Source organism: Vicugna pacos, chromosome 24, assembly GCF_048564905.1.
Source record: "Vicugna pacos chromosome 24, VicPac4, whole genome shotgun sequence".
In the NCBI taxonomy this organism is placed as follows: domain Eukaryota; kingdom Metazoa; phylum Chordata; class Mammalia; order Artiodactyla; family Camelidae; genus Vicugna; species Vicugna pacos.
Window position 1 is genome coordinate 10,953,491 of NC_133010.1, and position 13,989 is coordinate 10,967,479.

At 49.1% G+C, this 13,989-nt stretch overlaps 1 protein-coding gene across 4 annotated transcripts in view; it reads right to left on the reverse strand.

The window, feature by feature from the left end:
• The window catches only part of FHOD3 (formin homology 2 domain containing 3), a 402,137-nt gene extending 388,426 nt beyond the window's left edge, over positions 1-13,711 (reverse strand). For 2 of the 4 annotated variants that reach the window (XM_072948976.1, XM_072948975.1), the window contains exon 1: positions 13,415-13,711. In XM_072948976.1, coding sequence (XP_072805077.1) covers positions 13,415-13,579 — 165 coding nt within the window. In that variant the 5' untranslated portion in view covers positions 13,580-13,711. The remainder of the gene's footprint in view (positions 1-13,414) is intronic. The other 2 variants (XM_072948981.1, XM_072948977.1) reach the window with 1 other exon arrangement.
• Between the last annotated feature and the right edge of the window lie 278 nt (positions 13,712-13,989).

Consider the following 13,989-nt stretch of genomic DNA (forward strand, 5'->3'; position numbering starts at 1 on the left):
CCAACGAATCATGACAATAAGGTAGATACTTATCATGCCCTGGGATCGGAGGCATCGATAGAAGTAAAGCTTCCCACTTAGCAGAGCCTGCTGCCCAGCTTGCACAAAAATAACCACCAAGTGGTTGCCTGTGATGTCTATGAACTCAGCTGAAATTACCCCGGTTGTGTTCACTCTACAAACTACCCTGGATGTCAATGTATGTTCCTCACACTCATCTCTGACAGACTGAGGCAGGGAGTCCTCATGGGAGATGGCTGGGGCTGAGGTCAGAAGATGTGTACCTGAGTTCCAGCCCTGCCACCTCCGAGGGTCTGTTCCCGCACATCAGTCATGAAACCAACAGTGATTTCAGTTTTTTCAACTTGGAGATGGGGCCTAAGTGCCCCATCTCCCCCTCCTTCAGGGCTGTGTGAGGATCAGCCAGGCAAACCTACGTCCCAGGGCCTTGTGAACTGCACAGACACGCCGTGGTTCAGTTACTGGCATATTCGGTGATGAATCACCGTCCACAAAAATGCATCCAGTTCTGGGAACAAAAAACCACTCATATTCTAGACTATTGTTCTGGATAGGGTGCCCAACAACTCTCCTTTCCCTGCCCCCAGACACATGGTGCTGTTGAACTTGAAGGAGGACCCCAGGAAGGCTGGACAGCCTCTCCCACCTCCAGGCACTGGTCACCCAGACACTAGTCACTCAGGAACTACCAGGTCCTGCAGAAGCCAGAGGCCTGGTGATTTATAGAAGCTGCAATCAGGAGCCAGCCTGAGCGCTCCTGCAGCCTGAGGCTATGATCTGATACAGCAAAGGGGTAATATGTCTCTCTAAGGTGAGTGCCATTGCTTGAAATAAAATCTTCCCTGAGCCTTGCAGGTTGGCCAAGGGCTGGATCTCACTGGTGGAAAGAAGAGAGGCTGGACTCTGTGGGCACCACTCCAGTGTCCCAGGTCCGCCCTCCTCTCGGAATTTCCCACAATGCACCGCGGCCATGGCCACCCCTGCCTCCCACACAAGCTCACAAAGCCCCTCGCCCCCTCCACGCTCGGCAAGGGCAGGAAGAATAAATGAGGCTTGTGGAAGGCTCGGGAACAACCTGCAAAGTGGGGCCGGGGCAGTGCTTCCCCACCTTGTACTGCAGGCCTCCAGCTGGGCCCCGGGGAGCAGATCGCACTACCCCGACCCAGGAGGGCCCCGGGGCGTGTGCCCGCCCCTCCAGACGTGACAGGGAATGACACTGACAGGCGGTGGGCCTCCTCTCGTCCACCCGTCTGAGGACCCAGCGTGGACCCAGTGTGGAAGAGGCCAGTAAACAAGGTTTTGCTACTCTGAAGAGCCGGATATACCTCACTCACCCGCAGTTTGTGAGGGAAATGGTAACATGCAAATCATGTTTACAGATCAGGGAATCCAACAGGAGTTTGAGGATCTCGGTTCCTGAAGGCTGGAGTCCACCCTGTTGTTCCAATCATCATGTATATAAATATATATACTGCACTGTGTTCAGTACATACCTTCAAAAATTCAAAACTTATTTGTTTGGCTTTCCTGTGTATCAGGCACTGTCCTAGGAACTCTGAACTGCAAGGGGGTTTAAAATGCACTTCCTGCTACTGAGGGTTTACAGGTGGTGGGGAGATGGTGACGTGGAAGGAAATTAGAACCAGAGTGTCCTGGGGTGGGGGGCTTGGAGCACAGCTTGCACAGGCCTGGGGGAGGGCCGGGAAAGGCCAGCAGAGGTGACCCTCAGACACACCTCACCCCAGGCTGGAGGGCTGGAAGGGCAGTCCCGGTGGAGGGAAGAGCTGGAACAACCACGCAGGGCAGCCTCTTAGAGGAACTGCGAGCATATTAGCATAGCCTGCGCTCAGGAGGGGCACGGGGGGAAGGCCAGTGGGGAGGACGTGGAAGGGGCCCACAAGAGGCCAGGTCCCAGAGAGTCCTGGGTGTCCTTGGGACGGCTTGTGATTGTATCCTTAAACAATGGGGAGCCCCCAGAGGGAAGAAGGAGGAGGCTGGGGAAGTAGGTTTTGGGGGTGCATCAGAGCACGGTTACCAGGAGTCCAAATGAGAGCCCAGACGACTCAGGAATGAAAAGGAGGGGACTGGATGGGTGACAAGCAGTTCTGACGGTGTTTCTAATGAATGAGGTACAGACGGGGCCTGGTGAACAGGACTGGAAGGAAGTCACTCCTTCCATTTTTGACATTTCTGATCTACGCCTCCAGATGTACAATTTTATGACTCATATAGATTGTTATGAACTGAATGTGTCTCCCCGAAACTCGTATGTTGAGGCCCTAACCCCCAATGTGATGGTATTAAGAGGTGGAGCCTTTGAGAGGAAATAAAGTTCAAATGAGGTCATGAGGGTAGGACCCCCACGAAGGGATTAGCGCCCTTATAAGAGAAGGCAGAGACTCCAGAGTTCCCTCTCTCTGCCATGTTAGGTCACAGCAAGGACGTGGCCATCTGCAAGCCAGACAGCAGGGCTTCACCCAGAACCAAATCTGCTAGCACCTTCATCCTGGACATCCCAGCCTCCAGAGCTATGAGAAATAAATGTCTGTTTTTAAGCCCCCCCGTCTGTGGCATTTTGTTACAGCAGCCTGAGCTAAGTAAGGTATCAGCTATTTCAACAACAACCCAACAGTCTATCCATAATGAACCATAACATACTTGACACCTCCCTTATCGGTGGACATTGAGTTTTTTAGCTTTTCGTTACTAAGACAATCTTCAAATGTCTTTATGCATATAGTACTTTTATCATTTTTATTTACCTCTTCAAATAACTCTTGTAAGTAGGGTCACGGGGTCAAAACCAATCACTTTTATCATTTGTGTCTGTTGCCAAGTCTCTAGAAAGAGGTAGGGTCTACACTACCCACAAAATACAGCACCTCTGTTTCCTCAAGGCATTAACAACTAACGAGATGCAGCTTTGTCTTACTAATGTAATACTGTTACTTGCATGCATGAAATGTAATAGTTCTAACTTTAGCACTGACAGAGTATAGTCATGATTTTGTCCCTCAAAATAGGGAGAGGCAATGAGAGACAAACACATAATTTATTCAGGGTTTTAACAATCTTCTCTGAGTACCGCTTGGTCGCATTCTCAGCATTCAAATGTCACTCTCGGCCATGACGCCAGCTGCCTGTGCGAGGAGGAGGTCGCACTGGATCTGGGCTTCACATCTCGGCCCAGCTCTTCACCCACAGGGCCTTAGGGACCATCTTCCCCACCATCGCCAATGCTTAAGATGGGGGAAACGGGTCCCACTGAAGATGAATTATTTACCCTTCTACTCAGCAACTAAGCCTGAAGGAATTCACCTTAAGAAGTAATCCAATACGAGCACAAGACTGCTTCTTCTGCAAGTATATATATATAAAACAGCATTATCTGCAGTTTTAATTGGCAACTGCCTAGACATTTGATGGTTCACTCATTCACTCATTCATTTAATGAAGATGTATTAAGTACCAAGCACAGGACAGAAAGCACTGAAGAAGACAGAGCCCTTTCCCTCACAGAGCATGGGAGCAATGCTTACATGGGCCACGGGACATGGGACATGCACAGACTGGCTTACCCTGCTGTCATTAAAAATGACATGCTCCAAGAATACTGAATGACTTGGGAAAGTATTCAGATATAATGTTATATTTTAATGCGCATAGATATTAAAATTCTGGTAAGACACAAAAGTGTTAAGAGCAGCTCCCTCTGGGTGGTAAGAAAACTGATTTCTATTTCTTCAGTGTGCTTTTCTGTAGTCTCCAGATTGGCACACGTGCTCATGCTGTGATGGGAACCGATGCTCTGTTTGTTGCTTAAGGGTAGACTCCTTGCCTCCTGGCCTTTCTCTCACTGAATCTGACTTTGTTAGTCATAACCCCTCCCCAGTAGCATCTCCCTGACTTCACACACAGTTTAAGTCCACAGTTAAACAGAACTGCAAGTGTGAAGATGCCTGAGGGTACCAGACATTTACATACCAATATACACGATTTGAGTAATAAAAACAATCCACATGACTCACCTCAAACGTGAAAAGAAAGCACCTTTTGACTTCTGCTACCACTGGGAAAAGTCACTGGTTTGATACAAACTTCCTGCCACTGTCTCTTGGCACTACCTGCAGGTCACAGGTCATAGGTCACTTCACTTACCAAGCCCCAGGTTCATGGTTCTTCTGGCTTACTCATCCTATTTCCATCTTGGGCACAGTCAACCAATGAACTGTCCAGACCCACCTCCATCCCCATTTGTGGGGGTATGAGGAACCACCTTTCCAGGAAGATCAGGGACAAATAAAGTTCAAAAATGGGGAAAAGGCCACCCTCAAAGGGAGGGAGGCAACTGCTCATTACCACACCTGAAGAAGAGGCTCGAACATGTTTGACCAGAGGCTTTGCAGAAGGGGCTTCTGCCTGGAGACAGCTTGGGTGAGGAGACCCCTCTTACTTCCCTCCACCTCGAAACTGCGTGATCACTCATTCATTCAACAACTATTTACTTTACGCACACTATGTGCCAGACACTGTTCTAGGCTTCAGGGTTACGTCAGTAAACCAAACAGACCATCAAACCAACCAAGCAACCCACCCTGCCCTCATGGAGCAGTGGGCTAGCCACCTGAGGACTTTGCAGCTGCCCTGAATGGCAGGGGGCCAGAGGGAGGTTTGGAGCAGAGGAGTGACGTGATCTTTTTAGCCAATCACACAGGCCCGGTTCCTAGGCTGTTCCTTCACTGAATGAACCCCACCCAGTCCTCTCTAACTTTTTTCTTTTTTCCTATTAATGCCCATGTTCCAAGGCAAGGAGGGAACCTCCACCCGATTCCATCAAGACTCGCTGTAAACTGCACTACTGACAATAGCCAAGACATGGAAGCAACCTTAATCTCCATCAACAGATGACTGGATAAGGAAGTTGTGGTACATTTATACAATGGAATACTACTCAGCCATAAAAATGGAAGAAATAATGCCACTTAGAGCAACATGAATGGACCTAGAGATTATAATACTAAGGGAGGTGAGTCAGACAAAAACAAATACCATATGATATCACTGATATGTGGAATCTAAAGAAATGACACAAATAAACTTATTTACAAAACAGAAATGGACTCACAGACATAGAAAACAAACTTACGGCTACCAAAGAGGGGAAAGGAGTAGGAGAGATAAAATCAGAGTTCTGGATTTGAGATGCTAGCTACTACATATAAAATAGATAAACAACAAGGTCCTACTGTAGAGCACAGGGAATGATATTCAGTATCTTGTAATAGCCTATAATGAAAAGGAATATGAAAAAGAATAAATATATATATATATATATACATGTAGGTGTATGTATAACTGAATCACCATGCTGTACATCAGAGACTAACACAACGTTGTAAACTAACTAAACTTCAATTTTAAAAAAAAAAAGGGGACTTGCTGTAAACTACAGTGAATCTTAGCACATGAACACACTGCTAGAAAAGGGAGCAGGGAACCCAGAAACAGAAACACCCCCTCGAGGCTATGGACACAATGTGAAGTCGGGGAGGCACTGGGGATTGCGCTCTGAGCCCCTCACATTCCCTGCAACTTGGCATCCCAGCCTCCAGTCCTTGGTCAGCTGCTTCCCAGGGGATCCGGCCCCGGCACCTCTCCAGCTGCGTGCAGCCTGCGTGATGAAATCAGAGGACCAGACAGAAGTCCCTTCACAATGGTCATAAGTGTTGAAAGCTAGGTTTCCAGGGTGTAGCACACTTAATATTAAATTTTGCTTTCATTTAATAAAACTACAGGTAGGAGTGGGGAGGAAGCATCCTTTAAATCCATTGTCGCAACCCCAGTATGACTACACACTCATGCTTTCGTGAGTTGTGAGGAATGTCACCATCAACTCTGGCTTAATCATCATAACGAGGGGCAGGCTGGAACTGGTGACCTCAAATCACAGACAAAATAGAACTTGCACTAAAGGGGTATAAAATGTCACTGGTATAAACATTTTTAGTCAATACTGTGGCCAGTGTTGGGCAGCCCGGTGAATGGCTGCAGGGCTGTGTGTTGAGCCAGATCGAGCCTCTTGCCTGCTGTCCCCACTGAGGACCCACGGCTCCGTCTCCAATCTGTGCTGAGCGCGCCCGTCGGTGCCTGGCCACTCAGGAGTGTTTGCTCATCAGCGCATCTGCTGTGAACCCCAAGCCACTCTTGGGATCTGATGAACCAGTCAGAGGATGCATCAGTTACCTTCTATTCTGAGAACTTTGGCTTGTCCTGGGCGCTCTGGCTAAGACCCTGGCATTTCACTCCCTGCTGTGATACCAGTGCCTGCCGAGTTCCAGTAGCCTTATCAAGAACAAAAAAAGTCTTCTGGGTTTTCCTCTTTCCAAGAATGCTAAAAAGATTTGATGAGGTGACCCACAAACTAATTTTCCTGTGTCCTTCTGGCCAAACCTGGGAGTATACTGGATTGCAAGTTCTGCAACATGTTCCCTTTTTTTCAACATCTTCAACGATTTTGAGATTTTGTTTTTCTAACACTAAGTTCTAAACATTTTCCCTTAGAGTCCAACATTTTGATTTCTAGGTTCCACAGTAAATAAGGAAGAAAAGGTAAGTTTCCAGTTGCAAAGAGATACAATGCAGATTCTGTTCATCACTACATGGGTCTAAAAATAGATAAACTTCTGGGTATGTAGATAATTTTGCTGATATGCGGTAACAATTTTTTTTAATGAGCTATCTTCCCCCTCCCCAGTAGCTAATCCACAAATAGGTTAATCTGCCCATAGAAATCAGAAGTTCCCCGTAATGCTAAGAGTGCCAAAGCATACAATCTTACATGTTCATATGCATTACAACGTCACTGCGCTTACTGCATTCCAAAATGCTCTCTTGAGGTGTAATGAAGATGCAGGCAGAGCTGGCTCATTGGGAATGGGGCAAGACCCTGGTGTTGGCCATGTAGCCTCCAAGAGCCATTAGGAAACCAAGTACTTTTGTATTGATATCATTCATGACAGCCTTAGCACTGTCTCAGTTTAATGACAAAGATTTAGGTGCATCTACTGAAGTTCCATGTATAATATCTCTACCCTAACACTTCTTTACTAAACTGACAGTTTCTGTAACAGATTGCCGACTTCGTCATCGGAAATGACTGAGCCTAGAAAGACAGGCTGAACGTTAAAAGACTGATGTCCTATGTTTGTTTCTCAAAGATCCTTGGAGAGCAGGTATGCCGGGTGGGAAGGAAAGTATCATTGGAGGCGCTACAAAAAATTTGCTAATGACTGGCCATCTCAGCCTTAGTGAACACACTCACGACACCAGTCACACTTATGAAAGGACTCTGGTCCCAAAGGGAACATTAGAACTCATAACCTAATTTTTTTCAGCTCCTTCATTAAAAAAAAAAAAGTTCAACATAGGCAGAAGTATAGAAAATAGTATAAAGACTCCCCATATATCCATAAATCCAGTTTTAACTCATGGTCTGTCTTGTTCCATCTACACACTCACCACCTACTTGCCCCTCATCCAAGATTATTTTGAAACAAATTCCAAACAGTGTATATTTTCATCTGTGAAAATCTCAGTGTGAATCTCTGAAAGATACAAACTTTTCTTTAAGCATAACCATAATACTACTATACTTGAATAATCTTACTGTTAAATATCTTTACTAATTTCATTGTTTTATTTTTTCTTAATTTAACTTTAATAATTTTGCAAAAGTCCCTATTCAAGTTTGCCCAATGATCTCAAATATTTATTTACAATGTGTTTGAATCAGTATTCAGCTAGAGCAACCCATTGCCCTTAGTTGATATATTTCTTAAATCTCTTTTAACCTTATGTTTCCTTCCACCTTTTTTTTTTCCTTTGCAATTTATTTGTGGGAGGAACTATAGTTTCCCACAATCTGGATTTTGCTGATCACACATCCCTGTGGTGAGGCTTAACATTCACTGTAACCTAACTTCCCCCTTTCTTTCTCACTTGGTTCAGAACAAGGCACACAAACACATCCCAATAACTCAAACAACAAAACAAAACCAAAAGCAGCCTGATTGTCTCTGTAAAGGAGCAGATGCTGACAAACCCAAGACTGGAAATGCCCCACAGATGTGGAACCAGCTATGTCGATTAGAAAGCCAGGTTTAAATCAGGGCTATTCCTGAGCTGGCCACAGGCAACAGGGCATCACCTGCAGGTGACACAGTGTGGACGTTGCCAGGAGTGGTGACTGTCTTCCCTCTGAGGACAGAAAGGTGTCCAAGTGTTCAGAAGTTTCACCTTTAGAGAGAAGTAAACCACAGAGGGGGGGAGGAGGCTGGGGGAGGGGTGCTCCCGAGTTGGCCTCAGAGTCCAGAGAAGGAGGGCAAAGGCGGTCCTGCTGTTTTCCAAAGGGACGCAGGTTGGCCTCTGAGGACAAGAGGCACAGCCGTTTAAGTCACGGCCTGTGACAGGCAGCCGCGCGTAACGGCCATGCAGTCAGCCCCTCCCCCGGCACAGAAAGCACGTGCTATGTTGGTTTTCTAATAATGGGACACAGTTGGCTACAGGCTTTGGAGTAAAAAAAGATCTGACCTTAAATCCTAGCTCCTTCACTTAAAAGCAGTGTGACCTTAGATAACCTGCCTAACCTCTCTGTGCCTCAGTCTCCTCATCTATTAACTGGGGATACCACTGTCTGCTGGAATTGTTATGAGGATAAATAAAGTTATCCCCCCAAGGCCCTAATACAGTGCCCAGCGCAAGCTCATTATATGTTAGCCCTTTGCCCTCAAAGATTTTTACCAGGCCGTCCCAACCCAGACCCTTGCAGGGAGCCGTGACAACACCTGCTGGACGTCTGGCTGGGTTACCCATGCAGTCTGTGGCCATGCATGAAGCAAAGCCAACTGACCCATAAAGGGTTCAATCCCATGATCCTGATCTCAATAGCGCGGCTCCAACCAACTGAGCTAATTACGGTAGAGTCAGATTCAACTCAGCCTGCATGGAGATGCTCTTAGCTGTTCATACAACATTCTTGAACAGTTTTGTCCTAAGAGGCTGTGTGACACAACACACTTGCCAACTTTACTAATGATCTCATCTTTAAAAAATCTTAATGTAATGTAGCAAACAGATGTGTCCCCTAAGAGGATTAAGGTGGAAATTCATTAGAGTAATAATACCAGTGGATTTGTGTTCTAAAACTAACGCCCATCAATCAACTTCGTGCACTCCGTCTTAGCACTACTCAGCTTCCAGGAGAACCCTGGAGAACTGGGCAGCCAGGTCTTCACCCTCAAGGAAGTTATCTGTGAACAAAGGAGACAGTGAGAAGCCCCCGAGGCCCGTACTCGGAGTCTGACCTAAAGGACCTCGAATCCACGCTGCTCAGACTGCAGCACGCACAGGAATCACCAAGGCATCCTGAGACAATGCACATTCTGATTCAGCAGGTCTGGGGAGGCCTGAGAGCACATTTCTAATGAAAGTCCAGGTGATGCCCTGCCCACACTTGGAAGACCAAGGTTCTAACCCTCTCGTGACAATCGGCTGCTTCACAGGGGTGATGGCCGAGGCAGCAAGGCAACCACACAGATAGGGCTAATGGGAGAGGAATGAACAGGGCACAGTCAAGGCCAAGCCAGTGAGAGGATGGAACTCTGGAACGCGGGTGGGCTGCCTGGAAGGAGGACACTCAAGACACAAAAGCAGAGTTGTGAAGAGCTCAGACAGGGGCCAAATGCCAACTCTGGAACTTCCCATTCACATGGCCAGCTGGCTGTTTTCTGCTCCGGGCCTCTTCTGCTGTGAGACTCAGGGGTACAAGTGCCTGACCCACGAGAGAACGTGTGTCCAGGACGGTGCTTGGCCCAGGCAAGTGGCTAGGACCTGGTAGCTAGTATTCCTCCACTCTCTAGTCTGCAGCAACCACAGAACATTTCCTGAATTAAATTACTAGGTCATAATTGCCATTTTGACACGCAAGCTCCTTACCACTTTTTTTGTAAAAAGATTCTACAATTCCAGTGTTGTCTATAAAAAAAAAATAAGAATCCTTACCTCCTTAACTTTTAGCATCCATCAATCCAAATACATTTAAGCTTTGAAAGGTCTATGGTTCTATTAATTCTACTGCAGCTTTTTCTAAAGTACAAGTCCTATAATTACGATTATTTTTCTTCTGAAAATACTAAACCAGAAAAGAACACCTGTTTACGTAGCACTTGAAAACAAAAAGCCTCACTGAGTCCAGGAAAACACCATATAAACACCAAAATGAACGTCTCCACAGTGAGAATACACACTTGTTTTGGCCTTTTTGTTATCAGTCTAATCATGTATTTAATCATCCTCTTGGGGTTCCTATAAAAGTTGTGTTTTTCTTTTTCAGTCTCACAGTTTGAAAAAAAAAAAAAGGTAAAGCATTAAAGCACAATACGTTGTTTTTGTCCAAGACAATGGTTTCAATGAACACCTTACTTCTGACGGAATCAGCAGACATGAGATAAACTAACACATGTATCATTAGGCTAAGTAAGAAAAGATGCATGGACTCAAGTTTGGGCTGGGAAGGGCCTGAGAGGTTAACCAGTTCAAAGTTTCCCGGTACAGGAGACCCCCTAGGGGAGCTTTACAAATTAGGACCCTCTGCAGGGGCCGTCCCCGCGCTGGTTACACAGGTGCGTCCACTTAGAGAAAGTTCATCCAGCTACTCACTTAGGCTCTGCACGCTTTTCTCTGTGTTCTATCTAATTCAAGCAAGGATGGCTGAGACTGTCAGCCTGCATCACAGTCATGCTTCTTCCCTCTTTCCACCACCCAGGATGCCCCCTGCCTCAGGAACTCCTCCTCTGCCAGGCCGGGCCGCATATGACCTGGAAGCCATACCCACAACAGTGGCCTGGGGTAGCAGCATGCCCACCCCCTCACTGTTAGCTAAGTCACAGCAGGGTTGGTAACTATTTGTTTCCGCCTCTGACTGTGAACTCTACCAGGCCAGGAATTCTGTTTCAAGGCTCTTACTCATGCTGTTAACATTCACCTGCCCCAGGCCAAAAAGTACCTGGCATAGGAAAGTGATTTGGTGAGCTCCCCCAGTTAATGGAACGGAAGCCAGAGGAGGTGCGGCTTCTGCCCACAGCCACACAGCTGGACCAGGGAGCAGAACAGCAATGGAGGCTCGAGTCACAGAGACCTGGTTTGAATCTCGGCTCCCTACGACTAGCAGAGAAACTAAGTTATGTAATCGCTGTCTGCCTCAGTTTCCTCATCTGTAAAATAGGGATAGTAAAAGTCTGCACTTTGCAGAGCTGTTTTAAGTTACATTAAGTGAGAGCCTGCACTGACACCCCTGGGAGAGCACACACCTACATACCAAGTGCTCAAAACTCATTAGCTCTTTCTATCACAGATGGATCATCCAATCCAGCAGATTCCCTGCTGGAAATTAACCAGCATTTTTAAAATCTAAATGAGCGCCTAGGCACATGAATCCCTGAATTTTGCTTTATAGAACGCTGGTTCATGGAATCAGCCACTCAGTCAGCTCAAGACGTGAAAAATAATGTCAAACGTCTAATTATACTGTAGGGGTCTTCAGGCAAAAGACTCTGAGACTGAGGCTGGCTGGCCCCCAAGACAAGGGATCAACGGTCTCTGTGGGACATCTTTTGGTTCTGTTTCTTACACAAGGGCCATCTCAGAAAGTTCTGTGAGCCAGTGCAACTGCTGTGTTGCGGCTTTGGCGGGGGCGGGGGAGGGGGGAGTGCAATGCTGGAGCGTCAGGACTGCCTACCAGACTAGGAACACTGGATCAAGCCTATGGGGCTATTCCACGGAAACATAAAAATGTACTTCAGCTTCCAGTTTGAAAGTTCAGCCCGCGTATATAGGGTTTGAAATCCAAGGAAACCACTTCAAGGTCACAGGGCCACAATTATGGGTCTTCTGTGGTTTCAACAAAAGATCACTGTAATCAGAGACCATAATGAATGAAATAACCATGATGCTGAAGAAGCCCTTCGAAAACTTTTAACTGAATCCACTAACTGAGAAGAACCAAATAACTCACAAAAATGATCATGATAAGCTGAATCCACAATACATCATTCTGTTCCCCCCACCTCCCAATCCAACCTACTTTTATGGCCAGAGAGGTTCCCAGGAGCAGTGACTGTCTCCATCCTGCACCAACACAAAGAGCAGGAGACAGAACTGCCTCATTCCTCATTCCTGAAAACGGGTTACTCATTAAGTAGCGGGGTGGGGGGAAGCACCTACTACTAATAGACACCACTGCCAAAGTTCACCGGTTTCCACATCAAACTCCCTCTCTACTTCCAAGGCAGGTTAACATCATACAGAAATCTAAAGAATGTTTTTAAATCAATTGTGTTCTTTTGGGCATCAAGGGTTATCTCTTCCAAATATTTATCAATGTTGATCCTCAAAGAATAAATCTACAAGCTTTGCTAAGCAAAAAGCTGTACCAGGGAAGGAATTCCTCAAGGTGCAGTCACTTTAAGAGAGAGGAAGTGTTCTCCTGGGTAACTAAAGGGTTAGCTTTCAATGCCCAGCCCTTTGGTACACACTCTTTGCAAGACGCCTGTCCTGCAAAGGGTTAAAAAAAAAAGAAGAAGAAGAAGAAAGAAAAAACTCTATCGGGTGGACTGAGAAGCCATTCTTCCCAGGGGACACACATTTCGGGCTTCGAGGCTCAGGCTTTGTGCGCGCGCCGCCCCTCCGCGCCCCCGCCCCTCCTCCCACAGCGACTGCTCCTCCAAGGTTCCCAAGGCCACCTGCTTCTTCTAAGAAAAGGGGCTGCTCCCGAGCTCTATCGCAGCGCGCGGGCGGCGTCCCCCGCGGTGCCCCCTGAGGAGGAGAGAGAGGTGTCCCCGGGAAGCGTGCTTTGTCGCAAGGGTGGCGCGGCCGCCCCCAGCGGCCCCCGAGGCCTAAGAGGTTTTGTCCCGGGCGTCAATGAGGGCTCTCCTCCAAGGGACCTGAGCCCCCCTGGCCCGGGTTCTTTCCGCGCGCCGGTCCGGGTGCGGGGACCGACTGCCGGCGTTCGAGCCCCACCCCGCCCACCCCGCAGAGCTAACGGCGCCGCGCGGGGAACCTTCTCCATCCCGCCTCCGGCCGGCGCGGCACCTGTTCGGCCCCGCCCGCCCTCTCTCTGGGCCGGAACGCGGGACTGTCCTCCTCGCAGACCTGGAGACTCCCACCTCAGCCGGCGGGTGCCTCAACCCCTCTGCCTAACGGGAAGAGGGGAGGTCTGCCCTTGGGCGCTTGTCCCCTGGCCGCGCCCAGCCCCGCTTGTCCGCGGCGCCCCTACCCCGGCGCGCCCCGCAGCAGGGGCTGCGTCCAGGGGGCCCAGCCCGCCCCCGCTGGGCCGTACCTTGTGAGGCGCCCGCAGCAGCCGGTGGACCCCGGCCAGCTGGGTGCCGAGCGCGAGGTCCTCGCGGAACGTGAACAGCGGCGGCCGGCTGGGCTCGGGGAAGTTGGTGCTGTTGAAAGGGTCCGTGTCGTCCAAGAACTGCACCCGGCAAGCCAGCGTGGCCATGATGCATGCCTGCCCCGGGGGGCGCAGGCCCCTGGATTCGCGGGGCCGCGGGCCGGGACGCCGGGGTCACCCGCGAGAAGGGGAGGCCGCGGCCGCCGCTCGCTGGCTCGCGGGCTCGCAGGCTCCGGGGCGCCCGGCTGCAGCCCGGGCTCCGGCCGCGGGGGGGCGGGGCGGGGGCGGGGCCGACGGGCCCCCTCCTTCCCCTCCGGCTCCGGCTCCTCCCCTCCTCCGTCCCCCTTGCGCCCGCCTGGCTGCCGCGACCCACGCGACCCGCCGCCAGCAACTGGAAAGGGTGAACGGCTCGCGCAGCATCCGCAGCCCTGCGCCAAGCCCGCTGGCGGCGGCGGCGGCGGGGTGGAGACCCCCCCCGCACCCCCGGCGGGCCGACCCAGGAGGCTCTGACGTCCCCC